The 26,715-nt window shown below is 54.2% G+C and overlaps 8 protein-coding genes across 8 annotated transcripts; 1 reads left to right on the top strand and 7 right to left on the bottom strand.

Annotated features, from left to right (window-relative positions):
* Nucleotides 1-730: 730 nt before the first annotated feature.
* Nucleotides 731-2,971, bottom strand: PHACADRAFT_183787 (glycoside hydrolase family 5 protein). The gene is made up of 7 exons (XM_007395084.1): nucleotides 2,638-2,971; nucleotides 2,434-2,566; nucleotides 2,231-2,372; nucleotides 2,119-2,186; nucleotides 1,847-1,967; nucleotides 1,725-1,796; nucleotides 731-1,673 (listed from the first exon to the last, which is right to left on the bottom strand). Exons 1-7 carry the CDS (start codon nucleotides 2,698-2,700, stop codon nucleotides 1,427-1,429), a joined length of 846 nt encoding a protein of 281 aa, XP_007395146.1. The 5' UTR covers nucleotides 2,701-2,971; the 3' UTR covers nucleotides 731-1,426.
* Nucleotides 2,972-3,127: 156 nt separating this feature from the next.
* PHACADRAFT_255037 (uncharacterized protein) lies at nucleotides 3,128-3,790 on the bottom strand. Its single transcript, XM_007395083.1, has one exon. The coding sequence runs from the start codon at nucleotides 3,413-3,415 to the stop codon at nucleotides 3,170-3,172; it is 246 nt and encodes an 81-aa protein (XP_007395145.1). The 5' UTR covers nucleotides 3,416-3,790; the 3' UTR covers nucleotides 3,128-3,169.
* A 56-nt stretch (nucleotides 3,791-3,846) lies between these two features.
* On the bottom strand, nucleotides 3,847-4,109 carry PHACADRAFT_255036 (uncharacterized protein). The gene has a single exon (XM_007395082.1). The coding sequence runs from the start codon at nucleotides 4,096-4,098 to the stop codon at nucleotides 3,877-3,879; it is 222 nt and encodes a 73-aa protein (XP_007395144.1). The 5' UTR covers nucleotides 4,099-4,109; the 3' UTR covers nucleotides 3,847-3,876.
* A 4,090-nt stretch (nucleotides 4,110-8,199) lies between these two features.
* Nucleotides 8,200-11,451, bottom strand: PHACADRAFT_208424 (glycoside hydrolase family 5 protein). Its single transcript, XM_007395081.1, has 13 exons — nucleotides 11,256-11,451; nucleotides 11,043-11,200; nucleotides 10,866-10,993; nucleotides 10,771-10,813; nucleotides 10,436-10,720; nucleotides 10,215-10,377; nucleotides 10,075-10,162; nucleotides 9,762-10,024; nucleotides 9,597-9,707; nucleotides 9,415-9,546; nucleotides 9,213-9,364; nucleotides 9,067-9,162; nucleotides 8,200-9,015 (listed from the first exon to the last, which is right to left on the bottom strand). The coding sequence occupies exons 1-13, from the start codon at nucleotides 11,337-11,339 to the stop codon at nucleotides 8,370-8,372; spliced, it is 2,349 nt and encodes a 782-aa protein (XP_007395143.1). The 5' UTR covers nucleotides 11,340-11,451; the 3' UTR covers nucleotides 8,200-8,369.
* Nucleotides 11,452-11,829: 378 nt separating this feature from the next.
* PHACADRAFT_208422 (uncharacterized protein) lies at nucleotides 11,830-14,363 on the bottom strand. The gene is made up of 7 exons (XM_007395080.1): nucleotides 14,000-14,363; nucleotides 13,837-13,945; nucleotides 13,722-13,780; nucleotides 13,618-13,665; nucleotides 13,257-13,567; nucleotides 13,101-13,205; nucleotides 11,830-13,044 (listed from the first exon to the last, which is right to left on the bottom strand). The coding sequence occupies exons 1-7, from the start codon at nucleotides 14,304-14,306 to the stop codon at nucleotides 12,640-12,642; spliced, it is 1,344 nt and encodes a 447-aa protein (XP_007395142.1). The 5' UTR covers nucleotides 14,307-14,363; the 3' UTR covers nucleotides 11,830-12,639.
* An 836-nt stretch (nucleotides 14,364-15,199) lies between these two features.
* On the top strand, nucleotides 15,200-17,779 carry PHACADRAFT_255031 (uncharacterized protein). The gene is made up of 17 exons (XM_007395079.1): nucleotides 15,200-15,478; nucleotides 15,530-15,576; nucleotides 15,628-15,738; nucleotides 15,791-15,904; nucleotides 15,955-15,983; nucleotides 16,037-16,105; nucleotides 16,159-16,218; nucleotides 16,269-16,321; nucleotides 16,375-16,465; nucleotides 16,519-16,613; nucleotides 16,671-16,734; nucleotides 16,785-16,988; nucleotides 17,049-17,136; nucleotides 17,185-17,216; nucleotides 17,271-17,335; nucleotides 17,395-17,430; nucleotides 17,492-17,779. Exons 1-17 carry the CDS (start codon nucleotides 15,216-15,218, stop codon nucleotides 17,727-17,729), a joined length of 1,659 nt encoding a protein of 552 aa, XP_007395141.1. The 5' UTR covers nucleotides 15,200-15,215; the 3' UTR covers nucleotides 17,730-17,779.
* Nucleotides 17,780-18,657: 878 nt separating this feature from the next.
* Nucleotides 18,658-21,037, bottom strand: PHACADRAFT_255029 (uncharacterized protein). The gene is made up of 7 exons (XM_007395078.1): nucleotides 20,851-21,037; nucleotides 20,278-20,793; nucleotides 19,710-20,227; nucleotides 19,542-19,657; nucleotides 19,397-19,490; nucleotides 18,978-19,346; nucleotides 18,658-18,919 (listed from the first exon to the last, which is right to left on the bottom strand). Exons 2-7 carry the CDS (start codon nucleotides 20,483-20,485, stop codon nucleotides 18,761-18,763), a joined length of 1,464 nt encoding a protein of 487 aa, XP_007395140.1. The 5' UTR covers nucleotides 20,486-20,793; nucleotides 20,851-21,037; the 3' UTR covers nucleotides 18,658-18,760.
* Nucleotides 21,038-22,852: 1,815 nt separating this feature from the next.
* On the bottom strand, nucleotides 22,853-24,754 carry PHACADRAFT_172966 (uncharacterized protein; the record flags this gene model as incomplete). Its single annotated transcript, XM_007395077.1, has 7 exons — nucleotides 22,853-23,289; nucleotides 23,348-23,398; nucleotides 23,452-23,541; nucleotides 23,694-23,885; nucleotides 23,952-24,343; nucleotides 24,396-24,673; nucleotides 24,723-24,754. The coding sequence occupies 7 exons, from the start codon at nucleotides 24,752-24,754 to the stop codon at nucleotides 22,984-22,986; spliced, it is 1,341 nt and encodes a 446-aa protein (XP_007395139.1). The 3' UTR covers nucleotides 22,853-22,983.
* Between the last annotated feature and the right edge of the window lie 1,961 nt (nucleotides 24,755-26,715).

Below are 26,715 nucleotides of genomic sequence, written 5' to 3'. Positions count from 1 at the left end.
ATATCATGAGAAACAGGGGAGTATCATTACGCCGTGCCAGAAAAGGGCAAGAGAATCGGGCGCCACATCATATGCAACGCGGGACAGAATCTAGCTCGAGCAATAAGACCGCAAAAGCTTCTGGACGGGATCTATCTCATCTTCGGCTCCGCCTATAACTACTAGCATCCAAGGTTAGAGAGGGCAGAAAAGTTTGAGCCATACAGGCAGATGCCACACATGTATGTCACGTACACTATTACTCACAGCCGCACTTCCATTCTATATCCGAGCTTGGCAGCTCAGCGACAAGGCCATCGACCGCAGTAAACCAACCTGTCAGGCCTTGTGATAATCGATGGTAGACGAGAGACAACGAATGTCTCCACCCGCGCCTCACTGCACTGGTGTCTCTACCGAGTGGTAGATGAGCTGGGACCCGCACAATACTGGCCACCATATCGCTAGAGATGCGCTGATTGACATCTACCAGGACATGGGTGCTATTGTTTTCATCAGCAGCTCATATCATGAGCGGCGGGACGTGGCTCACCACTAGTTCAGGGACGGTGAGCAAAAATGACATTTAAGAGTTCCACAGCTCACATTAGCTATCTCATGCGACCAGCTAACCCGGGGGAGCGCCCCTTCGTTCGTGCAGAAAGTACAAAGCGTGACACTCATAACACGTCAGAGATGACGACGACTGGGTTGGGTGGGTTAGCTGACTTGGAGTCGCCAGCGACGATTGCAACAGAATACGCACCTTGCCCAGCGACCATTACGCAGCGCTGTCCGTCGCTCAACTTCTGAGAATTTGGATTCGTTGCAGCTCGCGCTGGGCAAGAGCAAAGAGTGGGCGTAGCACACCGAACGCCACTAATATTCCACGTGACTGGGGGCGCCGCAAAATGTACAGCTCAAAAGCGCCACAGAACCTGCTCCCCGCGTGAGCGTTGAGTTCTTAGTCACTATTAGCAACAAGGCCCAGATCATCACCCAAATTCCAAATAGAATGAATCAGCATCCATCACCCGGACCGCCTACACAAATCCAGCAAGACTAAACCCGATACCTGTCCTACAGGCTTTGCGAGATCCACATCAGCAGCCACGCCCACAGGGCGCTCCCCCAGTCGCTCCAGAAGTCGTTGGCGAGGGATACGACTTTGAGGCGCGGCGCGAGCGCGACGCGGATGTGATGCACGGTGCCGGGCGCAGCGTCGGCCGGCGCGCAGACTTACAGCATTTGGCGCGCCTCGTCGTACTTGTGACTCCCGCCCGCCGCGAGGCCTCGCACGACGACCGCGCCGCCGTGCGCGAGCAACGCCGGCATGGATATCTGTCACGTGCAACGTCAGCGGTGGAAGGGCTGCGAGAGGCAGGTGGTGCACCGACGGGCGCTCCGCAGGCTGCTCGGCTGGAGCGTCGGACGGCGTAGGGGCTGCTCACTTGAAGGTGAATTCTCCCGTGTTGACCTCGTAGTCGAACCGCAGAGGTATGCCGGCAGTCTTCGCCAGGTACGGGCGCACGACGCTGCGCAGGATCCGCGCACCATTGTCGAGGGTCGGCGAGCTCCGGTCACAGTCGAGAAGGGAGGATGGGAGAGCGCGCCGCTGGCTGAACCAGGTAAAGTTCCCGCCGTTCCAATCGTCACCCTTCCGATCGTCGCTATTCGGGTTGTAATTCCAGATTCTGAAGACTATTGAGCAAATTTGTGAACATGAGAACATGGGGCAGACATACGTGAATCCCATCATCGCGTCGAACATGCGCAGCTGCCAAGTGAAACCCTCTGACTTGAACGCTTCCTCACCGCTGCAAACGTGATCAGTACTCTGAATATTTCGTATCCCGGGTGTACGTACTTCATGTCCATAGGTACGCCGCATTCTCCGATGACCACCAGCTTCTCGCCCAACGAGCGGTAGACTTCTTCAGTGATATTTCGTGTGTGCAGCGCATACTTATCCCGCGCTCCCTGCTGGCCTCAATAGAAAGTCTTGAGCGGAAACACGCCCTGAACAGACATCAGTCCGAGCAAGTAATCGATACTCGTATGGGACGTATCCGAGACAACCCTTGTATATTCACGATAAAATCGCCGAATCCCTTGGTGAACAGCGCGTTCGGATCGTACCAGCGCGGTGCATATACCACGTTTCTCGGTCGATGCTCCGATTTTCGCGAAGCTGGGCAAAACTGTTCCTATTCAAGCGAAGTACGACAACAGCGGACAGCGAGCAGCGTACCTCATTCGAAATGGCTGATGAGTATTTGACTTAGCGCAGCCAGCGTGCCATACCTTCTCGTTCGTCGTCGGGTGCTTCTTGAAGTAATCCTTCCGGGGGACGATGCCCTCGTTCTTGTTGCGGTCTGTGGTTCGTTCACGGTCTATCGAAAGGCCATTTGTTACGGGAGTGAACGATGCTACTAACCTCAAAGCCCATTACACCATCAAAGTCTCCAACGGCCTTGGCAAGCATTTTCCAAGAGCCCGGGAACGAGGCCTGCAAGAGCTGTTGGACTGAAACCTCTGTACCGTGGGCATTCGTCGCCCGCAGCTTCGGCGCAAACGCGTATCCGGCCTAGAAACACGTCCTATGATTCATTATGATCAGCTCAGCGTTCCAAGTAAGGAGAAAACGGAAGCACATACGCCATTGTCGCCGCGGCGAGCTTTTGGTATTCGCAAGGCCAGATGCCTCTTTCCTCTCAACATGTCCTCCGCTCTTCCTGCCCTCCAGCCACGCCGCGCCAGTCTTTCCGAGCGCGTCGAGGTCGAAGCCTGTGGCAGTGAGCGTCCACGCCGACGCGCCTAAGCCTCCAGAGTACCGCGACCAGACATCTTGGTGTATCGAGGCGAAGGCGGCGATGCCGTACTGTGGAAGAAGCGACAAGAGGGCGCGGATACATACGCAAGGTACTCTGTGTCGTATTTTGCCCCCGGACGACCATCGTCCACAGCAAGGGCGGATGTGACGCGTACGCCGGCACTTGCCTCTCCACGGATCACATTCACAGAGCGTTTATCACGAGCTCGGAAACCGTATCATTCGATCACGGGGTACGCTTTCTCTCAAGCGCCATATCACAACTCGTACAATATTCGTCCTCGAGGTGCGCCGTCAGAGTCGCGCATCAAGGTAGCTGGTCCTCGAGCGAAGGCTCAAGAGGTGGACGTCTAAACCCTACTTGTCGGCAGCTTTACGACCTGTGATCGGGACAGGCCATCTATCAATAGCCACGGGTTTAATGCCGGTGAACTCGTAGGCTGCGCTTGGACAGTACGGCGGGTGGGCCCCGTCCCACAAAGGGCTCGCTATGACCGGATAATGTTTGAATATCGACACAGGCAGCCAAAATGCATGACTGTGCTGAGCGTTAGCCATGCCAATGGCTAGGGCGAGGGTAGCGATGAGCGCGGAGAGCTGCATCTAAAGAGCAGAGAGCAACCAGTCAGTGGTGCCTTTCAAGAAGAAGTCGGATACAGAGCGTATTGTAGCGGATAGCGAAGTAAGGGAGGAAATTGCGCCGCGAGTGTGCTGCTGCGGTACATTGAGAGCCAGCTACCCAGCCTTTATATGCGTAGCCCATCCTCCCAGGATCCAAGAACGCGCGTCTTGCGGGCTCTGTTGGGAAAGACTGAGAGGTACGATGCCGTGCATTCAAGTTGCGTACTGAATGGGCACCGGGCAGGCCTTCTGTGCGCAGCATTCCGTCCTCGCAGCAGCTTCACCTCTAGCACACAACACTTGATTGGCAGAACTGGCATCTGTCACCCCTGGAGTCTGGGCAACCCATGAAGCCGTAGCTGGAGCGCACACCAAAGCCTTTTGGGGCTTTCCTGTAAGGTAAGCGTACCCGTAAGAATGCCAGTAGATAAAACATGGCGAGACTACTCTAGTTGGGATGCATAAAAAGCTTGAAGCATCTCGGCCCGATGATAGACGTGTCGCACATGGTCGCATGTGGAGGCTGGGACTTGGGCGTCGCTGTCACACTGCGCTGTAGGAATAGCGTGTTTGCTCGATGTCTCTCGTTTGACTCTTGCTGGCGTACTGGGGGGCGGGACGACACCATTCAAACTCTCCGAGATTGACATAAGCGATAGCGCCATTCGCAAGTTTACTTACTTTGGACAGCATCTGTCAGAGAAGCCACTCAAGATCTCGGGACTGCTCAACTGTGAGAAGTGTTCGGTCAAAGTCAGAAGTCAAGCCGGATAATTGACCAATCACGGTCGAATGAGTCAGATTAGATAAGCAGGCGCACTGCTAGCCTACTTAATATGGTAGCATAGCGCTATTCAAGTTGTCGGATGCATGACTTTTCGTCCTGTGTCGGCCCTCTGCAGCCGTTTCCTCGAAACGATCACACACGCCCTGCATATTCCCATGCAGCCTCATGCTCTGCGCGAATAATACTGGAGAGAGTCTGCTAATAGCAGATGGTGTATCGACAAAGAACGCAAGGTGGCTAAGTGAGCGCAGGATGCCTACAGCAGAGGGCGAGAATAGTTTGTACCCGAGAAGAGCTCGCGAGGGCACTAGAACACACAAGTCAGTGTGAGCTATGCAGGAGATAGAAACCGAAGGCAATAAGTAAAGCATTGATGCGCCCTACGCGCCCTCGCGCAACCATTCGCACCAGACACCCGACGCTCCAGCAACCGCGCTACAAAGCCTCCGCCACCAGTCCGCATCACCTGGAAACCTCCCGCCTGTTGTGAAAACACAGCGCTGACCCCTTTTGCATATGGGCACCACCCATTCATGTATTTTCCCGCTTTGTTCGCCTTTTCTCGTACCTTTTGCTCAGCTGTACATAGCCCATGTAGTGGCGGGCCGAGAGAACAAGAGGAGCCTATGCGAAGAGTGTTCCCCGTGTTTACATAATGTTCTTGGTTCCCGCAACAACAACAACAACAACAACAACAACCCCTGCTCCCTTCTCGCTGTCCTGTGCTGCTGTGCAGCACCCAGTTCAGCAACAGTTTTAGGTTCTTGGTTTGGACGGGGAACATATAATCAGTAACTTCGCTACATCACGTACCAATCAATACATTTAAAGAGGAAGAGGAACGATGATAAGATCTGCGGCAAAAGCCCAACATCAATGTCGGCCCACCCCTCTTGAAGCATCAAAAGTCGAAAATCGGAGACTGTGAGTATGGATCTGCTTAAGCCCGGCGAGTGGTTTAATGCCAGAGAAGGAAACCGACGGCATAATATCCCTTCAATGTACAGCATCCACGACACTTGCTTTCGCTCGTCTGATACAGGGTACATTATCACGAGCATGGTCGGGAGGTTTACACACATCCGCCACATCATACAGGAGTCAATTCCGGCTGCTGCGCAGGTGATACGAGCTCGGCACCGCGCATGGAAGACGCATCTTGGGGTTTTGTCTTGCGGTAGGTGCTATACAAGGAGGCAACTTTTTGGCACATTCAGCATTAGTTAGGCCCGAATAGCGGCCAGGAGAATCCTCCCCTCAGACAGCAGCCTTCTGCCTTACGGATACAAGGAGCTCAGACACGCCGATCGTACTGAAAAACCGTACAATATCACCGCTAAATGGTATACATTTCTTAGTACTTATTCACATATACTCGTACAATCTCCATCCCCCATCGAAGCCATGTATCAGAAGAGCTGATCCTTAGATTTCTGCTCAAGCTTAGGCTGCTTCGTCACTAGGTACACTTCTGAAAACGGAATAGATCAGCAATTTAACAGTGCGGCGTCGAGAGAGAAAGTAGTACCCCAGCAGAAACGGTGACGGAACCCACAACGGGGATAGTGATCGACTGCGTAACTATCCCCGAGCAGTTGCCTGTGGCGCACGTGACGAGGTTCACAGTCCCAATGAGCGGGGCCTTGATAGAGACACAGCAATCGTCCTTGATCTGAGCATTGACCAAGCCAGCGGCGAGGGCGAGGGTAGCGAAGAGCGCGGTGAACTTCATCTAAAGGACAGGGAGCAACTAGTCAGTGGTGCGGTGCAACAAAGAAGTAAGACGAAGGGCGTACTGTAGTGGATAGCGAAATAGAGAGAAGAAGCTGTAACACGATTGTGCTGCTGGAAAACGTTGAAGGATGTCTGCCCCATTTTATAGACGTAGGCCATCCTCCAAGATCCAAAAGCGTTCGCCCAGTCTGCTCTGTTAGGAACGGGGACACCACCGTGCTGAAGGAGTATGGCTCCCGTGTGCAACATACCGCCCTGTGGCACCTCCACTTCTAGTTCGCGGACTCCTGAGCAAAATTGGCACATGTCAGTTAAACAACTCACAAAGCGATAGCTAAAGCACGCACTAGAGCTTCTTATGGCATTGCTGTGAGGTCCTGGGCGTACCTGCGGGAACGCTAGTGAGCACGGCATGGCGAAACGGTCCCAGTTGAGTCGGAGGAGCTTTGACGATGGTGGGTACGGCAGAGTGTTAGACCTCCAGAACAATAGAACTGTCCCGGCGAGCCACCTAAACATGCTGTGTGCGCAATTACACAGGTGTCATGGAATGAGTTCTGGGGAACTGCGGCCGCTGGCGATACGCGCGGGACCACGCCCCGTGCTCAGACATATGATATTTGATTAGTGAAGTGGAAAGGCTAGGAAGAAGTCCCGCACGTTCGTTTTCTGAGGCGCAAGGGGACCTCTGAAACATTCAGGTAAGATATCATCATTTATGTTAGCCACAACCGCCGTCTGGCATGATACGAGGACGTTGAAGCAAGTCCTGAATGACATTGCGAGGTGGTAAGCTGTACATACAGCACATATTTCACGCGACAGCGACAATGTCTTGCTCGACAACGTGGCTCCATTTGTCGGAGTAGCGAAATGAACGTGTGGCGAGCGTTGAAGCAGCAGTTACCATTTGCGGAACGTTAGATTATATAATAGCGTAGTAGTAGCTTGCGTTAGTGCCTTATCTACTGTCAGTTATACTTTCATGAAAGGAGCTTATAGGACAGAGGGTACCTTGTTCGCTTCTCGGTGATCCCTTCAGGATGCACGGCAGATTGCTATTGGATGTGCCATCTCGCGAGGGTTGCCAAACGTTACTATGGATCATGTCGAGGCACCGGGGAAAATAAATGAGATGGCTTTGATGAATGCCCAGAAGTCGCTTAAATGCCACACAAGTTTTTGTCAGCCCGCATGCGACGTTCGACTAACCTCGTCTGGAGTACGAAGTGGTTGTCATTTTCACCTATTTTGGTGTAACTGTGTAGCGTACCTGCATATGTGGTCACGTCTCTGCTATGCTATGGCTTGTTCAAGCCTGTTTCTGGATAACTCTTCCAGAGGAGGTATCATGAGAAGCAGGGGAGTATCACTACACCGTGCCAGGAAAGTGCAAGAGAATCGGGCGCCACATCATATGCAACGCGGGACAGAGTTGAGCTCGGCAATGAGACCGCAAAAGCTTCTGGACGGGATCTATCTCATCTTCGGCTCTGTATAACTCTAATAATATGCGAGGTTAGGGGGAGCGGAAAAGTTTGAGCCAAACAGGCAGATGCTATACATGAATCCACGTACATTATTACTCACAGCTGCATTTCCGTTATATATCCGAGCTCGGCAGCTCAGCGACAAGGCCATAGACCGCAAGAACTGACTCGTGAGGCCTTGTGAGAATCGATGGTAGACGAGACGACGAATGTCCGAGTCTCCGCCCGCGCCTCATTGCGGTGTCTCTACCGAGTGGTAGATGAGCTGGGACCCGCACAATACTGGCCACCATATCGCTAGAGATGCGCTGATTGACATTAACCAGGACATGAGTGCTATTATTTTCATCAGCAGCTCATATCCTGAGCGGCGGGACGTGGCTCACCACTAGTTCAGGGACGGTGAGCAAAACTGACATTCAAGAGTTTCACAGCTCACATTAGCTATCTCATGCGACCAGCTAACCCGGGGGAGCGCTCCTTCGTTCGTGCAGAAAGAACAAAACGTGACACTCTTCACACGTCAGAGATGACGACGACTGGGTTGGGTGGGTTAGCTGACTTGAACTCGCCGCCGACGATTGCAAGGGAACACGCACCATACCCGACGACCATTATGCAGCGCTGTCCGTCGCTCAACTTTTGAGAATTTGGACTCGTTGCAGCTCGCGCTGGGCAAGAGCAAAGAGTGAGCGTAGCACACGGAACGCCACTAAATTCCCACGTGACTGGGGGCACCGCAAAATGTACAGCTCAAAAGCGCCACAGAACCTACTCTCCGCGTGAGCGTTGAAACGTTGAGTTCTTAGTCATTATCAGCAACAAGGCCCATGCAGCTCATCGCCCAAATTCCAAATAGAATGAATCAGCTTCCATTACCCAGACCGTCTACACAAATCCAGCAAGATCAAACCCGACACCTGTCCTACAAGCTTTGTGAGGTCCGCATCAGTAGCCACGCCCACAGGGCGAGCACGACGGCAGCGACGGCAGCGACCGTGCTCCCCCAGTCGCTCCAGAAGTCGTTGACGAGGAACACGGCCTTGAGGCGCGGTGCGAGCGCGACACGAATGCGGTGCACGGTGCCGGGCGCAGCGTCGGCCGGCGCGCGGACGTACAGCGTCTGGCGCGCCTCGTCGTACTCGTAACTCCCGCCCGCCGCGAGGCCCTGCACGACGACCGCGCCGCCATGTGCGAGGAACGACGGCACGAAGATCTCCGTCACGTGCGACGTCAGCGGCGGATGGCCCGCGAGAGGCGGGCGGTGCACCGACGGGCGGTCCGCGCGCTGCTCGGCTGGCGCGTTGGACGGCCCAGGGACGGCCCACTCGAAGGTGAATTCGCCCGTGTTGACCTCGTATACGAACCGCAGAGGTATGCCGGCAGTCTTGGCCGGGTACGGGCGGACGACGCTGCGCAGGATCCGCGCACCATTGTCGAGGGTCGGCGAGCTCTGGTCACAGTCGAGAAGGGAAGATGGGAGCGCGCGCCGTTGGCTGAACCATGCAAAGTTCTCGCCATTCCAATCGTCACCCTTCCGGTCATCGTTGTTCGGGTTGTAATTCCACAGTCTGAGAACAACTGAGCAAACTAGAGAACAAGAGAACATGTGGTAGACGTACGTGAATCCCACCATCGCACGTTCCAAGGCACACATCATCGCGTCGAACATCCGCAGCTGCCAAGTGAAGTCCTCTGACTTGAACGCTTCCCCACCACTGCAAACGTGGTCAGTACCCCAACTATTTTTTATGCCAGGTGTACGTACTTCATGTCCATAGGCACACCGCATTCTCCGATGACCACCGGCTTCTCACCCAGCGAGCGGTAGGCTTCTTCAGTGATATTCCGTATCTGAAGCGAATAGTTCTCCCGCGCTCCCTGCTGGCCCCAATAGAAGGTCTTGAGCGGAAATACGCCCTAAACATGTATCAGTCCGAGCAAGTAATCGATGTTCGTGTGGGACGTACTCGAGACAACCCTTGTACGTTGACAGAAAAGTCGCCGAATCCTTTGGTGAACAGCGCGTTCAGGTCGTACCAGTGCGGTGCGTACACCATGTTCCTCGGCCGATGCTCCGGTGTCCACGAAGCTGGACAAAACTGTTCCGGTCTAAGCGACGCATGAGAACGGCGGCCAGCGGACAGCGTACCTCATTGGGGATCGCTTCAGCAAAGATCATCTTGTCGGAATTGGACGTTGAGTGAACAAGGTGTACCCACTTCTCAAGGAAGGGGAAGTAGAAGTCCGTGTACCAGTCAATCTATGACAGGCGATGAGGATTCAACTTGGAGTAGGGCCGCACAGTGTTCCATACCTTTTGGTTCGTCGTCGGGTGCTTCTTGAAGTAGTTCTCCCGGAGGACGATGCCCTCTTTCTTATTGCGGTCCCAGCCCCAGACGCCGTGCATCTCCCATATGCATTGCCCGCCAGTCGGGCCATCGTCGCGCCAAACCTTCCGGCCTGCTTCGTTCAGGACGGCCTGCGAAGTGCGGCGCGTGGGCATGGGGAACGAACGCGTCCAGACGCCGACCTCCGTGGGGTGACCGGCACCCAGAGTGAAAGACTGCAGCGGGGTCGCTGCAGAAGCGTCAGAAGAGGTCAGGGAAAACACAGATAGCGGCACGTACGGACGGGTCCAAGATGGAGATCGGTGTTGTAGTCGAAGCCGTGCATTGATTGCAGCTCTACGTATCCTCTATGTGGTTCGTTCATGATCTGCCGAAAAGACATTCGTTACAAGAATAAGTGACGTTTTCGTATCACTAACCTCAAAGCCGATTACACCATCAAGGTCTCCAACGGCCTTGGCAAGCATTTCCCAAGAGCCCAGAAACGAGGCCTGCAAGAACTGCTGGATGGAGACTTCTGCACCGTGAGCATCCTTCACGCGCAGCTTCGGCGCAAACGCGTCTCCAGCCCAGAAACATGTCCTATGGTTCATTATGTTCAGTTCAGCGCTCTCAGTAAGGAGTAAACGGAGGCACATACGCCATTGTCGCCGCGGCGAGCTTCTGATATCCACATGGCCAGAGGCCTCTTTCTTTCTCGACGTGTCCTCCGCCCTTCACGCCCTTCAGCCACGCCGCGCCAGTCTCTTCGAGCGCGTCGAGGTCGAAGCCTGTGGCGGTGAGCGTCCACGCCGGCGCGCCTGAACCTCCAGAGTGTCGCGACCAGACGTCTTGGTGCATCGAGACGAAGGCGACTATGCCGTACTGTGGAAGAAGCGACAAGAGGGCGCGGACATACGCGAGGTATTCTTTGTCGTATTTGCCTCTGGATGGCTGTGAGAAGTGGGTGCTACATAGACGGCGAGGGGTACTCACGGCCCTTCATGTTCTATTGCCTCCCATGTGACAAGAAAACGAACTAGAGCGCGGGGCGATGAGACGCGCCGCGCAGCACGGTATAGAGCACGCACCAAATGTAAATCCCCATCTGCGGAGGCGAGACAAATGCTCGTGTGCTTGCTCTAGTGGGAACGGTCGGTTCACGAAGGTGACAGATTCGTGGTTCGCAGGAAAAGCCTCGTGGTCATCGTTCGCTGGCCTTTCAGCCACGTCAGCGCCAGATAAAAGATAGGCCATCAGAGACGCACGTCTTGCAGTTTCCTGCCAGGTTTACTCCACGCAAGCTGCATACTCTGCCGAAAGCGTCTACGAAGTGGCGGCCGTGAAGAGACAGCTTGCCTCCCGTCGCGGCGCCCGATAAGTTGTGAGCAAATAGCTGTTCTTTGCGTGGCGGAAGTGGTGCTGGCTATCCAGAGATACGGATTGAGACGAAGCGGAGGTGTATAGAGCGAATAACTCACTGCAATCGCCGGCGACCGTTCGCCGTCAATAATGATGAATGAACCATCCGAGAGAGTAGGAGAATCAATCTTCGACCCTTCCATTCACAAGTTCTAGGGCTTTGGGGAGTAATAGCTTTTTAAATGACAGATATCGAGTGGATAAATGAGCGGATAGTCCAAAAGTTGTGAGCTGGATATGCGCTGGTTGCGAACGCGCGGATGCGTGCATTAAATTAACGCCCATTAAGCTTCCATCGGTCCAGACTCTTGCCAGTTGTCCAGAAGAGATGCATGTCTAAACTCCGCTGATGGACTTGTCATACAGGAACACATCATTATGAACTGGGAATCTGCCATTGAAAATGGTACTTGCGCTGCACCTCCTCTAACAACCTCCCTGTAGGCCCCTGCTGCTTATTAGCCCCTCGGATACCATGTCTCAGGCTCCTACACTCGATGAAATTCGTACAGCCGCGTACAAAGCTATCGCAGCCCTCACTACCAATGGTTTGACGTGCTGCCTCTTCGGCAGCGCGGGATGCATGCTATATGGCAATGGCAGGACACCTAACGTGAGCCCGGCTCGTCGTGTGTGCCGTTTAAACACTGACTCTCCCACAGGATGTTGATATCATCGTCATGACGACTATACATACCACAGAGCAGCTCAAGGCAATCGTCTCTCGTTCTCGCGACTTCTATCTTCAACCCTCCAGAAAGCCGGGCGAGACTTACAAGATTCTCTATTACAGACTTGAACCCAATTTCTTATACTCCAGACGCTCCTGCAAAGTCGATATCCTTATCCCTGGCATCATGAATATCCCACTGCTTCCCAGCGACCGGATCGTCTGGAAGGAGACCCTCCCCGTCCTACCTCTTCTCGTACTGCTCCTTCTGAAGCTCCAAGGTTGGTCGGATCATCGTGCTTCGACCCGCTCGGATATGCAGCAGAAGCAGTACGTCGATATCCGGGACATCAACCAGCTCGTCGTCACTGCTGCCCGTAGCGGGGAACATATCAGCCAGATGTCGTGGCTGCCTGATACATTCCTTGCAACCGGACGTGAACATCTCGCGCTGTACATTCGGATCGTACGACCCGCAGTAACCCTCTATTGGAGAGAAATTGGTTTCGATATCGCAGGGCTCTCTTTTTGATAGACCAGCTACATGCCCCTCTCATCCCCCACTCCGTGCTCGCCCACGTCGTAGACATCCTTTTACCTTTCTTGGTGCTCTTATCTGTATGCTTATCTTCCGTCCTGCTACACGTGTCAATAATCTTTCCTAGAATATTCTTGGTCGCCCCGGCCTGCTCTCGTTGTACATTGTACTACCATTCCCTCGCTTTCAGGGTTCTCCTGTGTGCCGACACGAATAACTTATATTGTTATGTATTTTAGAATTGGAAACCGAGGTCCTTCATGTGATGGAACTGCCCCGTTCTGAAGCTCTCGTTTGCCATAAGTCCGACCGCGAGCGCCATCGCGCCGTCGCGCTCGTTCGCACCCTGCTTCGACGCGTCGCCCGTGTCGACCTGCTCGCCGGGCAGCGGGCCGAAAAGCACGCTGAGCATGCGCGTGTCGCCGCCGCCGTGCGAGCCGTGCTCCATCTTGATGGGCAGCAGCTCGGGTTGCTGCCAGAGCCGGTGCAGCTTCACGGTCGCCTCGCCCGGGTTCGGCGGCGGCGCGTTGCCGTGGATCTGTCCGCCCGTGAGCTGCGGGTCCGAGACCTCTCGGAACTGTGACTCGACGACCTCGAGCTCGAGGCGGCCTTGGTCGCCGTTGAACATGACGTGGTAGCCCTGGCCAACGAGGTGAGTATGTATCCTTGAGCTGGTGATGGCCGCGCGTTTCTCACCTCCCATGGCGAGTAGGCCGTAAGGTGGTATGTCATCGTCACCCCCGTGTTGTACCGCACAAGCAATGCCATGTCATCTTCGATGCCAATACCAGGTGCAAAGACCTAATCCTCAGATAAAAATTCCGCTCTCCATCTCGACTCATGATCACTCACGTTCTGATCCCGATGATACCCATCTTCCTTCTCTGCGTCCGCATAAATACTCTTCAGCGTCTCATCACCCTCGAGGTGTATCGCGAACGGGTCATCCTTCGCCTCTGCTGCGCCGCGGGCACGCTCGTACTTGCGCCCCCAGCCGTGCCGCCGGCCGTTCTCCTCGCCGTAAAACGCGAGGCGGCCCAAGCCCGCGACCGTCTCCGGCGTCGCGTCGAGCCACCAGTTGACGAGATCGAAATGATGCCCCGACTTGTGCACCATGAGGCCACCCGAGTTCGTCTTTTGGCGGTGCCACCTGCGGAAGTAGTCTGGCACGGGAACGTTAGGTCGTGCAAAGAGAGGGAATGGGGGTGCGCACCTGCGCCATGGACGGTGTCTAGGAGCCATTCAAAGTGGACAGACAAAACTAGGACAACGAGCGTAAGCATAATTTCAGGGATTGACTGTACTGTTCGAGCTCACCGTTTCCTATCTTTCCAGCTGCTATTGTGCGCTTGACCAGTTCGTGTACTGGATTGTACCTGCGTATCGTCACCCTGTCAGTAGGCAGTCCCCGCATACCAGTCATGTTACTCACCGATAGTTAAATGTCACAGTGATATGATTTCCTGTACGCTTGACAGTGTCCAGTATGCGACGGCATTTATCGACATCCGTGGTCATAGGCTTCTCGGTCAACACTCGCACTAAACGCATCTACGTGAGGAAGAAAACTCAAGGACATCAATTAACTGGCTCACCTCCAGCTTCCAATGCAGGAACAATGTACAGGTCGTGCAGCGCGTCCACACAAGTGATCACCACCGTCTCGACCTGCTCCTTCTCGAGCATCTCCTTGAAGGCCTCAGGCTGATACACCGGCACGTGCGGCGCGCCGAGCCCCGCGAGGAGCTTGTTATAGTACTCTGCGCGTACGGCGTTGGGCTCGCAGAGCGCGACGACACGACTGTGCGGCCGCGCTACGATCCCGCGCACGAACATCGCGGCGCGGCTGCCGGTGCCGACGATGGCCACGCGTCCACCAAGCGGTTTATCGTTCGTCGACATGCTGCAGGAGCGGTGGACAGAGGCTTTCCCAGGCACGCCCTGCGCGTCCAGGCGAGTTATAACTTATCTGTGGGCGCGCCCCGTCGGGACGTACGGCCCGTCACGCGAGTATACCGTCGTCATCGTCGCTCAGCTGCGCAGAACACAAACGCTATCTCACTTCTATCTCATCTTGAGACGAAGCCGTGTCTCAGAGTTCCGAGATTTGGGACATAGATGGTGCCAGTCGTTGCAGAGAATGCGGGAGTAGATCATTTGATGCCCGGCCCGGTAAAGACCTGGGAAGACTCACGGAGGCTTTTGTGGTTGAGATGTTGATGCTTGGCTTGGCGTCTCACCGACGATGTTGGCAAGGCTTGTTGTTCCTCGGTGCGTCACAAGACGGCATTGGCACATCGCATCAACGTTCTATTCAACCCTAAGTCCCTCCCACAGCACCGATTCGCGCCGGTACCTGTCGAACCTCGCAATGCGTAATGGCGCCCTACACCTGGCATCGGAAGCCTGGTGCTCTGCATAATCTGCCATTGAAATTGCGTGATGCCAGAACGTAAGATGTGATGTGGGTGTTTTGAACCTTTGCATCAAGACCTCATCGGCGACTCACATCTGCCTGAGCCATCGCCTGCTTTCCCACCGTCAAGGCCTCATGACCACCTCCGAGTGACGGGAACCACTTCGCAGACCCACGGCGGGAGCTTCTTATGGGCTAGCCTCCGCTAGAATATTCAAGTTTTACTTCTCCTAGGCTCATCAGGAACCAGAGGTCACTTGCCCTGCGGGTTCTCCACGACGGCCCGCGCCACAAGTGGGCGTTGGATGGCCTTGGACGCTGGGCGGGATGACAACAGTGTTATAAGCACACTGCCGCCTGATGACCCACGGTGTCGCTTCTCGCCCAAGTCAGTCATGTCGCCGCCAGGTTCACCAGGCGCGTCCACCGAGGATGTGGAGAAGAAGGTCGACTTCCAGCACGCTGAGCACGTCGCGCCTGAGCTGCAGGCGTCCGGTTCGGGTTCGTGCGCGGATAAGGATGCGGCACTCGAGATCCTTGGGCCAGAGGCGAAACCGATTCATATCACCCCCGAGGAGGATCGCGCGGTCCTGCGTAAGATTGACCTCTGGTTGATGCCTATTATCTTCATGGTCTATTTTCTGCAGCAGCTGGACAAGTGCGTTTGTTTCGTTTGCGCATCGTGTATCGTTCTGATGTTCCTCACCAGATCGTCGCTGTCGTATGCGTCGGTGTTTGGCATTGTCGAGGATGCCCGTAAGTATCCTCTCGCCACCTCTGCTGTACCTTCGCTCAGTGTGCTACCAGATCTCGTTGGCCAGCAGTACAGCTGGCTGGGTAGTATCGTCTACGTGGCGCAGTTGATATGGCAGCCAGTCTCATCGTATTTCCTCGTGAAGCTACCAGTGGCGAAGTGGCGTAAGTTCGCAGTGCATTTAAAACTCGGACAACATCCACTTACCTGCCGCAGTCTTCTTCAACGTGCTCATGTGGGGTGTCGTGGTGTCCTGCACTGCGGCTGCGAACGACTTCAGTAGCCTCCTGGCAACTCGTTTCTTCCTAGGTATTTTTGAGGCGACGGTTGGTAAGAAAGTCAGTTATCTGCAGCTTGGTCCGTCGTTTATATCTTCTCAGCGCCGTGCTTCATCACGATTACTCAGATGGTATATCTTTGTTGCCATGCTTTTCTCCAATCTTATCTCATGATTTGTTGCAGTGGTGGAGGCGACGTGAGCAGACCTTACGTCTGTCCATATGGTTCGCAGCCAACGGCGCGACAGGAATGGTACGCGGTTCGCTATCCTTCGCTATGCTTTATGTCAATTTAATATCTCTCAGGTTGGGTCGCTCCTATCGTGGGGCATCGGGCACATCAATGGCAAACTCTTTCCATTCCAGGTATATACTTCTACGTGTAGGGGTGGTTCATATTAACGTTCGCTCTTCAGTCGATCTTCCTTTTCATCGGTCTGCTGACCGTAGTGCTTTCACCACTCGTATGGTGCGTTTGGCTTGTGCTATCTATGTGATAAAACGCTGACGGCTATCGTGTAGGTTGATCCTGCCCGACTCTCCAGTCAAAGCGCGGTTCCTTAGTCACGAAGAGAAGGTCATCGCCGTCGAGCGTCTTCGTGCGAATAACATGGTGGGCCTCACTATTTGGTGTATTATTTATCCGCATCTGAAGCTGTTTCGCAGGGGACAGAGACAAAGGTTTGGAAGTGGGAGCAAGTCTGGGACCTGGCACTCGATATTAAGACTTACCTCTGGTTCGCTCTGCTCTTCTTATGCGCGTGCGTCTGCTTTTTCCTTTGCAACTTCGCGAGTACGAGTGCTGATGTTTTCTCTAGGCTCCCGAGCGGTGGTATCTCAAACTTCGGCCCCTTGATAATCAGCGGCTTTGGCTTCAATCAGGTCGGCTCTGCACCATTTGCTCCTTCCCAGCGTGCTGACCCGTTGTGCAGTTCCAAACGCTATTATTCAACATCCCCTTCAACGCCCTGCAAGTCATCCTCACCGTCCTATCTGCCTATATCTCCACGAAGATCAAGCTCAAGTGGCCGGTCGTGTTCTTTCTGTGCCTGCCGCCAATAGCAGGTTCCTCGGCATTGCTCGTTCTCGGACGAGGCGCGGAACTTAAGAACAAGCTGCTGGGGTGCTACTATGTTGTGAGTGCTTGCAGATATGAGACGGTAGGAGGGTCGGTTGAAGTCAGCATCTCGGGTTAGCTTTCGTTCTTTAGCACGATCCAACCTATGCTGTACACCTGGAGCAGCCAGAACACTGCGGGACACACCAAGAAGCTTTGCACAACAGGTACGCGGTGCGCTGTCTCGGCGAGACTGCATGCTGACTATCCTATAGGCGTTGTCTTTGTCGCTCAATGCGTCGGTAATGTGAGCTTTCAGCGCTGCACCTTAACAGTTTCTTCGCTAATAAAAATCCCACAGATTGTAGGTCCGTTGCTGTATACGACAGAAGAGGCCCCTTACTATCATCGTGGCCTGATCGCTGAGTAAGTGCAGGGCCTGATGAATTTGAGTGTGTCACTAACCGTATGCGCTTTGCTTACAGTCTCGTCTGTTGGATCGCGCTGGCGATTCTCATTCTGTACGTCTGCTCGTAACACATTATAATACTCTGCAGTGCTGACAAGGTATGAACTTGGCAGCTTCACCGCCGCCTACTTGGCCTTCCTCAACAAGCGGCATGCTGCGATGCGCAAGCGCATGGGCAAAGCCGCGGATATCATTGATACATCTCTGGAGACTACAGAACGGTCTGCACAGTTGCAGAAGGCCAACGAGGAGAAAGAGCAAGCCGAGGGCGCCGACCCAGTTGTGCTCAACAACCGCGCGTTCGACGACCTGACGGATATGCAGAACGAGGATTTCATATATGTGCTGTAACGTAGACATGTACGTAAGACTTTGCCCACTATTGGAAGATCCTTGCGTAGAATCCGCGTAACATCGACAAAAAAGAAAGACTTTGGGAGACCTTGGAAGCCTCCCCGGACCTTAGGAGCCTTGTCAGTCTGGGTCAACCTTTCAATAGCAGATCTGTTTGTCCTATGTGTTAGAAAGGTTGACAGACTGGTATATATTCCAACCCGTCGGCAGTCAGGCAAGGCTTGGCAGGTCTGCTAAATTATGACCGCCCGATATGTTACATTTGGTTGTTCTGCTATTATCTTCGAAATCCTCACACGCATTTGCAAATAAGATACCGAAAATGGAAGATTTATTCAGTGCCCAATGGAACGGTACAGCGAATGTAGCTGATGATATTTACAGTGATACTGATAGTGCAGACGGGAGAGAGCGAGCACTAGCGAGGCTGGCAGCGGGCACAGGAGCGGGCACAAGGTTCCCCTACCGACTTGCTCTCATGGTCTCACCACCCACGTTGCCACCGCCCAAGGCCGTGAGAGAGCTCAGCTGTAGCAGAGACCAAAGAGTGATGTGTTTGGTGAGGTACAGCAGGAGCACAAAAACTACCATGTCGACTGTCGAGTGTGTCTGCTGTCTGTCATTATTTAGCATCATTTGTGGAGGAAGTGAGAACCAAGTGCGGCATGTAGCATACTCTGACTATCTATACCAGACTAATATAAGTCACCTTGTGCACACATATATATATATATGTGTGTGTGTGTGTGTGTGTGGTAAAGAAGTTCTCCAACACGTACCTCAATGTCTTCTAGGCATCTTGACATCAACATCAACATTGAAGACTGACTTTTTCTGCAACTTCTTCATTTTCTTCTACGCTCCTTTATCTATTGGTTGGTTATTAGTGCAGACAAGTGCTTGGACCAGCGGATCGCTGTTTAGAGTCATCTTTATTTTCTGTCTTGTCTTTTCATACTTACAACTAACAACCTTGACGTATATGCAATGTACATGAGCAACGTCACTGCAGAACACACAAGTATGCATCATCGCATGAGGCTCCCTCGCAACACTGTCGCTGAGCCTGATAACGCATTCGGCTCCTCTTCCTTCACAGGCACGCCAAGTACGATGCCCAGGTCTTTCAGGTCGCGCTGAAGGATGTTTGTCACATACGCCAGCCCAGCTTGTTCCTCCCCCAACACCTAAAAGGAAAGACAATCAGTATTGTCAACAGCGCCTGGTGCGGGGAAGGTCCCATACCTGAGTGATCCGCGCGAGCCCATCCTCGTCCACGACCGCCCACTCGACAGTGCCTTCCTGGCGGTCGCGGTCGCGCGCAGCGCGCACTGCGTCGACGAGTGCCCAGAGCTCGTTCAGCTTCGAGCGCATCTTGCCGAGGCCGCCGGGCCTGCGGACGTCCTCGTCGAGCTCTTCGAGCGCGGTGCGGAGAGCCTCCTCCTCGGGCCGAATCGACGACGAGCGCAGGGCGGGCACGAGCAGGTGCAGATGCTGCGTGATGCGGAGCACACGGTGCGTCAGCTGCGCTTGCAGCGCCTGTGCGCGCCGCAGCCGAGCGAGGTTCGTCACCTGGTGCCGCTGTGAAAGCGCTTCGAGGCGAGTTTTCAGCTCCTTAAGTGGGCGTCAGCGAGCGCAGAGTGAAGAGATGTGGAGAGGCGCGCCTTTAGCTTTTCTTGGTGTTGCGCTGCGGCCCTGGTCTGTGCATCTACACGTTGCTGCAGATCGTCGAAGCCGACGGCAATAACGGGGACCATGCTGTGAGGTATCAGCGAGGGATAACGTCGGACGCGTCGTGAGACAGCGTACCAATCTGGATCTGGGTTCTCCCGGACAGCCTTTTGCCACAGCGCATCGTTCACCGCGTTTGATGGGCGTCCGTAGAAGTGTACTTGTGCGGGGTCGACGAGGTTGTAGAAATAATGCTGTGAAATGTGATTTAACTCAGACTATATGCACGTATTTTGCAAGACGTACCTGGAATCGACAATGTGGTGAGCTAGAGTCCCAAGCCTGCTTCACGCCCTCGATACGCTGGATAAGCGCGATGAATTGGGACTGCGGATCCTGCTGTTGTTGTAGTGGGATGGCGGTCGTTCGCGAAGCTAGCAGACTCCCTCCGAGCGATGGAGCACCGACGTTTGTACCACCGAGAGTCGATGCTCCAAGTGTAGATATTCCAAGTGTAGATGCGCCAAGAGTGCTGTTACCGAAAAAGCCACCTGTTGTTGTAGCCGGTGGTTGGTTCAGATTGCCGAAGAGCGACCCTTGAAACTGTTGCTGCTGCTGCTGCTGCTGTGTGGGTTGTCCAAAAAGAGAGCCGGTTGTAGGCTGATTCGGTTGTTGTGTTGACGACTGGCCGAACGGTAAGCCTCCGGAAGGCTGGGGTGTAGGTGTGCCAAATAGCGAACCGACGGGCTTCTGCTGCTGGGTTTGACCGAAGAGCGAAGGGGTGTTGTTCGAAGTGGTGTTTCCAAAGAAATTTGATGGATTTCCTGCAAATACATCTCAGTCGGACACACTGGGTGCGCAGTAGGGAACATACCTGTGGTGCTGGTGCTATTATTCGCAGTACTCCCAAACAGCCCACCACCCGTATTCGCCGACGTGCTCGACGGGTTACCAAACAGGCTACCACCAGCTGTTCCTGTAGTATTCTGCTGGGTGTTTCCGAATAAGCCTCCACCTGTCGTGTTCGTCGTGTGCGAGGTATTGCCGAATGAGCCACCACCCGGCGTTCCAGACGCATTCATTTGCGTGTTTCCAAACATCCCCCCGCCTGCTGTGGGCTGCGTCGCGGTGCTGCCAAACAGACCGCCTGAAGGAGCAGTACCTGTCGTGTTCGTGGCGTTCGCCGTGCCTGCGTTACCGAAGAGTCCTCCACCCGCATTCTGCTGTGGCTGCTGCTGTGTAGCACCTCCGAATAAGCCTCCTGCTGCTTGCTGCTGGGATGCATTGGTAGCTCCAAAGAGCCCACTTGAAGGCTGAGTGAGCGTGTTTCCAGATAGCGCACCGCCTGTACCTCCCGATGTATTTTGTGGATTCGCGCCACCAAAGAGACCTGTGCCCGCGGTATTTTGTTGGCCTGCAGCAGGGACGGATCCAAAGAGTCCCCCACCTGCTGTCGGTTGCTGCTGCTGTTGCTGATGTTGGTTCGTGTTCCCAAACATGCCGGCACCGGTACTTGCTTGATTGTTGCTCCCAAACGACCCGAACATGGCACGAGACTAGGACAGGAGCAAGAAGAGTGTATGTTATGTGGTTCAACAGTCCTCGGAATACACGATAGTAGGACGGATGGGGACGAAAGTCGGAGAGGACACGGGAGGTTGGGTGCAAATCGCGGGCCAGGGCACGCTGCACGCGTCTACGCGCCCGGTTGAGATCGCCTATCCGAAAAGGCAAGCCAGTCTAGTCTCCCAGAGGCGTTGACCTCCCCCGTCGGAACGGCCTGTGAGTACTTAAGTTGTGGTTGGCTCGTCCTCTCTGAAACCTGCAATGTGTTAAATATATATCCTATGCCTCGTACAGTACGAGTGCCATGAACTATCTATAATCTCGCTCAGTCCGCCCACGCTCATTCATGAGCGACTGCACTTCGCCTGTTGCAGTGATTCAAGCAAGGCAATTCAAAGCCAGATAGCAGCTCTCTTGCCGTTGTTAGTTACAAGAGTAGCTTCGCTACGCTTTGCGACAGCTGCTTCTGTAGCTGCAGCTCTGCGGGTGTCAAATGCCAGTTACTGCGTCCTGCTCAAGTTTTGTTTGTTCTCTTTCTTTCTGGCTACAATGAATAGGCGACGGTGACAACGACAGAGTCACCCAGATATAGGGCAGGCCGAGAACAGTGTATAGTGTTTAACGCAACTCGCATCCTTACAGAGCGGCCAGCCGGCGCGCTGCTCGCGGCCGAGAGTATGGCAACCAGCGGTATCGCCGGTCCTAGCTTAATCTGCGGAGCTCACATGGAAAGGAGTGCGGAAGCAGCTATCATGTATATGAAGGTCGAAGGTGGACAAAAATTGATATCTTGTTTTCGCAGTGCCGAATCTCATTTTCGTGGTGGTCTGCATCTAATTTACTCATCTGTTAGTGAATCTATCAGTACATCAATATTCATTGTTGTGCATGATCTTGCAAGTAAGTACACTTTTGTTCACTTTTGTATGCCTATGCAGACACGGCTTGGAGTTATGAGAATCTTGACTACCTTTAGGCATAACATTTGTGTGCACAACTGTGCACCTTTGCGCATTGAACAAGAGGCGCGAGTAGTCCTAGGCGCCGCCATCGAGATCAACGCCTCCAAGGTTGACACGAACAGTTTCCAAGGCAATGTCATTCACCTGGGTACTCGCCTCTCACCCGACGAGTTCACTCGCATGATGTGCCCCAGCGGTTTCAATATCCCGAACCGGTCCTTCCGGTATCCAGTCGACCGCCTTTTGAGGCTCGAGGGCACCATTCTGGACGAGCAGATACGTTGCTGGACTTCATTCAACCGAAACGGCGAGCAGTGACTCGTGACCATCAAGCGTAGCAGACTAACCTTCGCCCGTTCTGACGAAGTTCGCTTCTACGCCCACCAATACTTAAATGATAGCAATACCGAGACCTCGAACGGACGCAAAGCAGAGGACTCTACAAGTCCAACATTAACCCGGTTCTCATCTAGACGCTTTCGGTCTCGTGTGGGGGTTGACAGTTTCAAGTATCCGACTAGTCTTGTTACATTAGCTTCCTGTTGTTTTCTTCCTTGGAAACTGCCAACTTAGCTTTTTGCAATTTTTGTGACATACCGCCCATGCCTGCTTTAATTTTATACCTCGCGACGAGGATACTTGAATACTTAGCAAGCCGACTTTTGAGGAGTGTGCTTTCCCAAGTCGAATCACGTGCGATGGGTTCCAGAGTTCTGCAAAGTTCAATCTGACCTACGGCGCAGTTAGATCCCTTTGGCGTCCGGTGACGTCAGCGTTGAGTTCCCTTTCAGGCGGGCAGCCTTGGGATTTCGCTTAGCGCCACGATATTCGGCGACAGTCGAAATATTCGACAGCCGGCCAGGCTAGTTATTGGTTGCACGCAGGTGATTTGTGGTCTGCGGGAACCTTAAAGTGCGGAAGCCGGGGATAAGCATTCATTGAAGCGCACAAGCCTAAGGGAAAAGAGCGAAGCTGCTTCATGAAGAGATCGTGACCAAGATATCGTGATGGACATTGTACCAAACGAAATTTCCGGATGGCGGGCGCGCCCACTACGCACGGCCTTCTAACATCGCAATCGCCCTCTCTAGATCAGGCTCTGCAGTCGTCTCCCACGTCCATGCCTGGCGATTAACCATCTGTTCGTGGATCCTCTGCAGCTGCTCCTCTCGACAGTCGTCGCGGTCGAGCGTCAGGCCGGGATAATTAAACGTGTACAGCAGGGCGGACTCGCGCGAGAGTGACGCGACGCGCTGTGCGGCAGGCCGGCGGATGGTGTCGAATATTCCGGAGACGCGCTCGAGGTCACGGACGGTCGTCGACGGGTGCGTGAGCAAGGCTGACAGGATGTATGCGTCCTAGGAACCAAGAAGACTAATTTAGAGGTTTTCTACACGCTGTCCGGGAATGACCCACCTCGACAGCCTGCCCGGCGCCTGAGCCTTGGAAGGGCAGCATCGCATTCGCCTGATAGGCCAGCCCGTCAGTTGTGCGCTTGCAATGGAAATACTAGTACGTACTGCGTCACCAATCAGGATCACCCGCCGATGCACGAAGCTGCCTAGGGGGGTGACCGTGTGTATAGCCCACCGGCTGGTCGTCTTGACGCACTGCACGGAAGGATAGTCAGCGATCCATCGCATCCGAAAGGAACATAGACCTCAGCATAGGCTAGCGTAAAAGACGCATCCCGTGCCGCTGTCAGACCTGCAATGGCAGGGCAATTGGCTTGGCCGATGTACGCAAAACAGGCAACACGCACGTCAAACAGCGCTTGCACTTCCGGCTCCCAATCGGCGAACGCCTCCTGAAACTCGCTTCGGGGCGCGTCGACAACCCACGGGGCGTCCAGTTGTGTGTTCTCGAGATCACACCGCGCGGTAAAGGCGGCGGCGTTCACGAGAGATCCCCGTGCGATGGGGTATGCCACCATCTGGGTGTTTCTGCCAAAATACTTCCAGGAGAGGAGAGTAGCTGTTAGCAAAGCCACGACGGTGAAGGCGAACAGCGGGAGACGTACGACATATGGCTGTCTTAGAAGTCTATGGGTCGGGTACTGCTTCTGCAACGCTTCGGAGCGGACGGTCGTCCGGTAGGCCATTATCCCGCTCCACGCGGGCCTTGCACTCCGCAGTACTTGAGAGGCAGCCGATAAATCGCCTCGAGCGCGCAGATCGTCCGCAACCTCCTTGACCATAATTTCCCGTACCTTTGACCTGACCCCGTCCGCTCCGACAAGAAGATCGCAGGTAGCCGTCGTCCCGTCCTGGAAGAACAGCTGTATCGGCTGCGAGGCGGACGCTGGCTGCATGTAGTATGCGAGGCGTTTGGACGTGTGTGGGCGACAAGATCTTGCGAGGCGCTGGAGAATTACACGCTGGAAGTCGGGTCGGTGGAAGCTGATGAGACCACCTGAAAAGCGAGCTGAGAAGAGACAGACAACGGCCAGGGACTGCAGGCCTACCAGGCATGACCATCTGCCCAAACGTGACGCCTCCGCACGGCTCATCGCCCTTGCGAAATTCCAGAGCGACCGTCAATTCGTCTTCTGGTGGGACGGATGTGACTTTAGCCAGGTCTTCCGCAAGGTCTAGGGCCTTCATGATCTTCCAGGGACGCGGCCACAGTCCCACGCCGGCCCCAATATCTGCAAATTCGCGCGCCGCTTCGTATACATCGACGTCGATGTCCGGGGCTCGCGATAAGGCAACGGCGAGAACGAGTCCGCCTATGCCGCCTCCGCTGGAAGCTGTCAGCCCGATGTCTCTGGAGACAGCGGCAGGCGACTCACCAGATGGCAACACGTAGTCGTGGAGGTGGCATCGTGAAGATGTGGGCGGAATTTATGCCTATCAGAAAGCTACGCGGAATATAAGTACGACACAAATTAATTTCAGGGCCAGGTGCTTGTAAGTCTTACGCGAAGGTGTATGGGGAGCGCGGAGTTCAGAATGTCAGGCCGGTGGACAGGCGAAGGAGCCGCAAGAGTCGCATCATCTAGACGACGTTCCACGCGTAAAAATCGAACTGAGAGTCCGATTTTCTCGCAGAGGGGTCAGATGTGCGGATCGCAAATAACTCTAAAGGACGTCGGCGGTATATTATTTGCGGCCGACTCCTCTATCCATGCCGAGGCCGGCCGCACCCTCCGCCATATACCGAATCGCCGCTGTTCGCACCAGCTGCCAAAAACATGGTGTAGTAATGGCAGCCCGCAGTTGACACAGAGCTCCCCGGCCGGCTGACTTTACGGCCACGCACAGTCGACCGCTCGGCGAGAGTTCGAATTGATCCACGAGCGACGGGCAGCGCTTTATGAAAAGTGCGAAGGACGCGGACTTGTTCCCACCGCCTGTGAGTCCCCAAACTTACCGTAGGAATTCAAAAAAGAAACCGTTAATGCTGTGCACCCCGCCGCCGGCTCCGCTTTACACCGCCCGACGTGCGCGCGGCGGCACGATCAGAGTCGTGCTGCCCGACAACGGCGTTGCATCGCGGCTGCACGTCAAGCGTCGTCCCCACAGCGCGCAACCCCGGTCTCCAGGTACGGCCACGAAAAATATCTCTCGCTTCGACCTCCTTTCTGCAGCGGTGCGTCGGATGAGTAGGCGAGTCAAGCGAAAAGACAGAAAGAGAGGGCCGCGCCACGACGGATCAGCAAGCGCCGAACACGGGAGTTTATACCATATGCAGCACCTACTAGTAGGTTCATTCCACGATCATAGCTGCTCTGTAGGACGTTTCCATAGTAATTGTTACTCAATCTTTACGAGGCTCTTAAGGCTCTGAAAGCCGTAGTCTGTCTTGCTGGATCACCTGGGCGCAAGCTTTGTACTGCTCAGAGGTATGTAGCGAACATTCGTGGGACTCGTGTCCCTCTCATGGCGAGTGATGTCCTTTCCCATCGCACCTCATAGTTAACGTACCCGGTAGGCCTTGCCTCATAAATTATGCTGGCGCGATTGCGTCAGGCTGCGTGGTCACAGGAGTAGCGAGGATCCCCCGGCTGTACGGTCATCTCCCTACCCGGCATGAACGGACTTGGCAATCCCGAGGGACATCGGTCTCAGCCTGAGCTCCGTCCTCGGACAATCTCGCGTTTCACTACAAGGTAAGAGTGCAATGAATTTGGTCTTGAAAGCCATGACTTGCCGGCTAAGCTCTGCCCGCCAAACGTTCTAAGTTCTAACTTAGGCAGCTCTAAACTGTCCTCGCAGACGTAGCCTCGAGACAGGAGTGAGAACAGCGCTCCAGCGATGGTAGCTAGTGATTTCGAGTGACCTTAGAGTCATTTCCACTTGAAAGTCTCATAAAGTCTCACAAGGTCCCACATCACGACACTACAGGCATGAGCTGATTTCAGATCACCTGAAATGTCCCGGTCAAGCCATCAAAAATGTTTCATTTTCGGAGACTTAACCGGGGCTTTCCGGTGTCCCAAAATGATAGATATGCTACCACTTTCGTGGCCATTTGCGGTGCAAGAAAATGATAAATTTTGTGTAGCCTGAAATGAACCTGAAATGACTCAATATGGCTACATTTCGGTACGGCAAAGAGTTCATGTTTCAGGAGACTCTGTGGCGCATTTCAGGACATCTGAAAGAACATACGTGGAGATCATTTCCGCCTCATGTTTGCAATGAGGAAAGGTACGGGCAAGGAAAACTTTTGATGGTCCTGAAATTGCCATTTCTGATGGATTTTGAAGCCATTTTATGAGCTAGAAGATTTTTACTTGAGATAAGCCAAAAATGTCCTAGAAACGTACTACAAATTTGCCG

Source organism: Phanerochaete carnosa (genome assembly GCF_000300595.1).
Source record: "Phanerochaete carnosa HHB-10118-sp unplaced genomic scaffold PHACAscaffold_4, whole genome shotgun sequence".
In the NCBI taxonomy this organism is placed as follows: Eukaryota; Fungi; Basidiomycota; class Agaricomycetes; order Polyporales; family Phanerochaetaceae; genus Phanerochaete; species Phanerochaete carnosa.
Note: the sequence above shows the minus strand (reverse complement) of the source record. Positions and strands in the feature narration are given on the sequence as shown.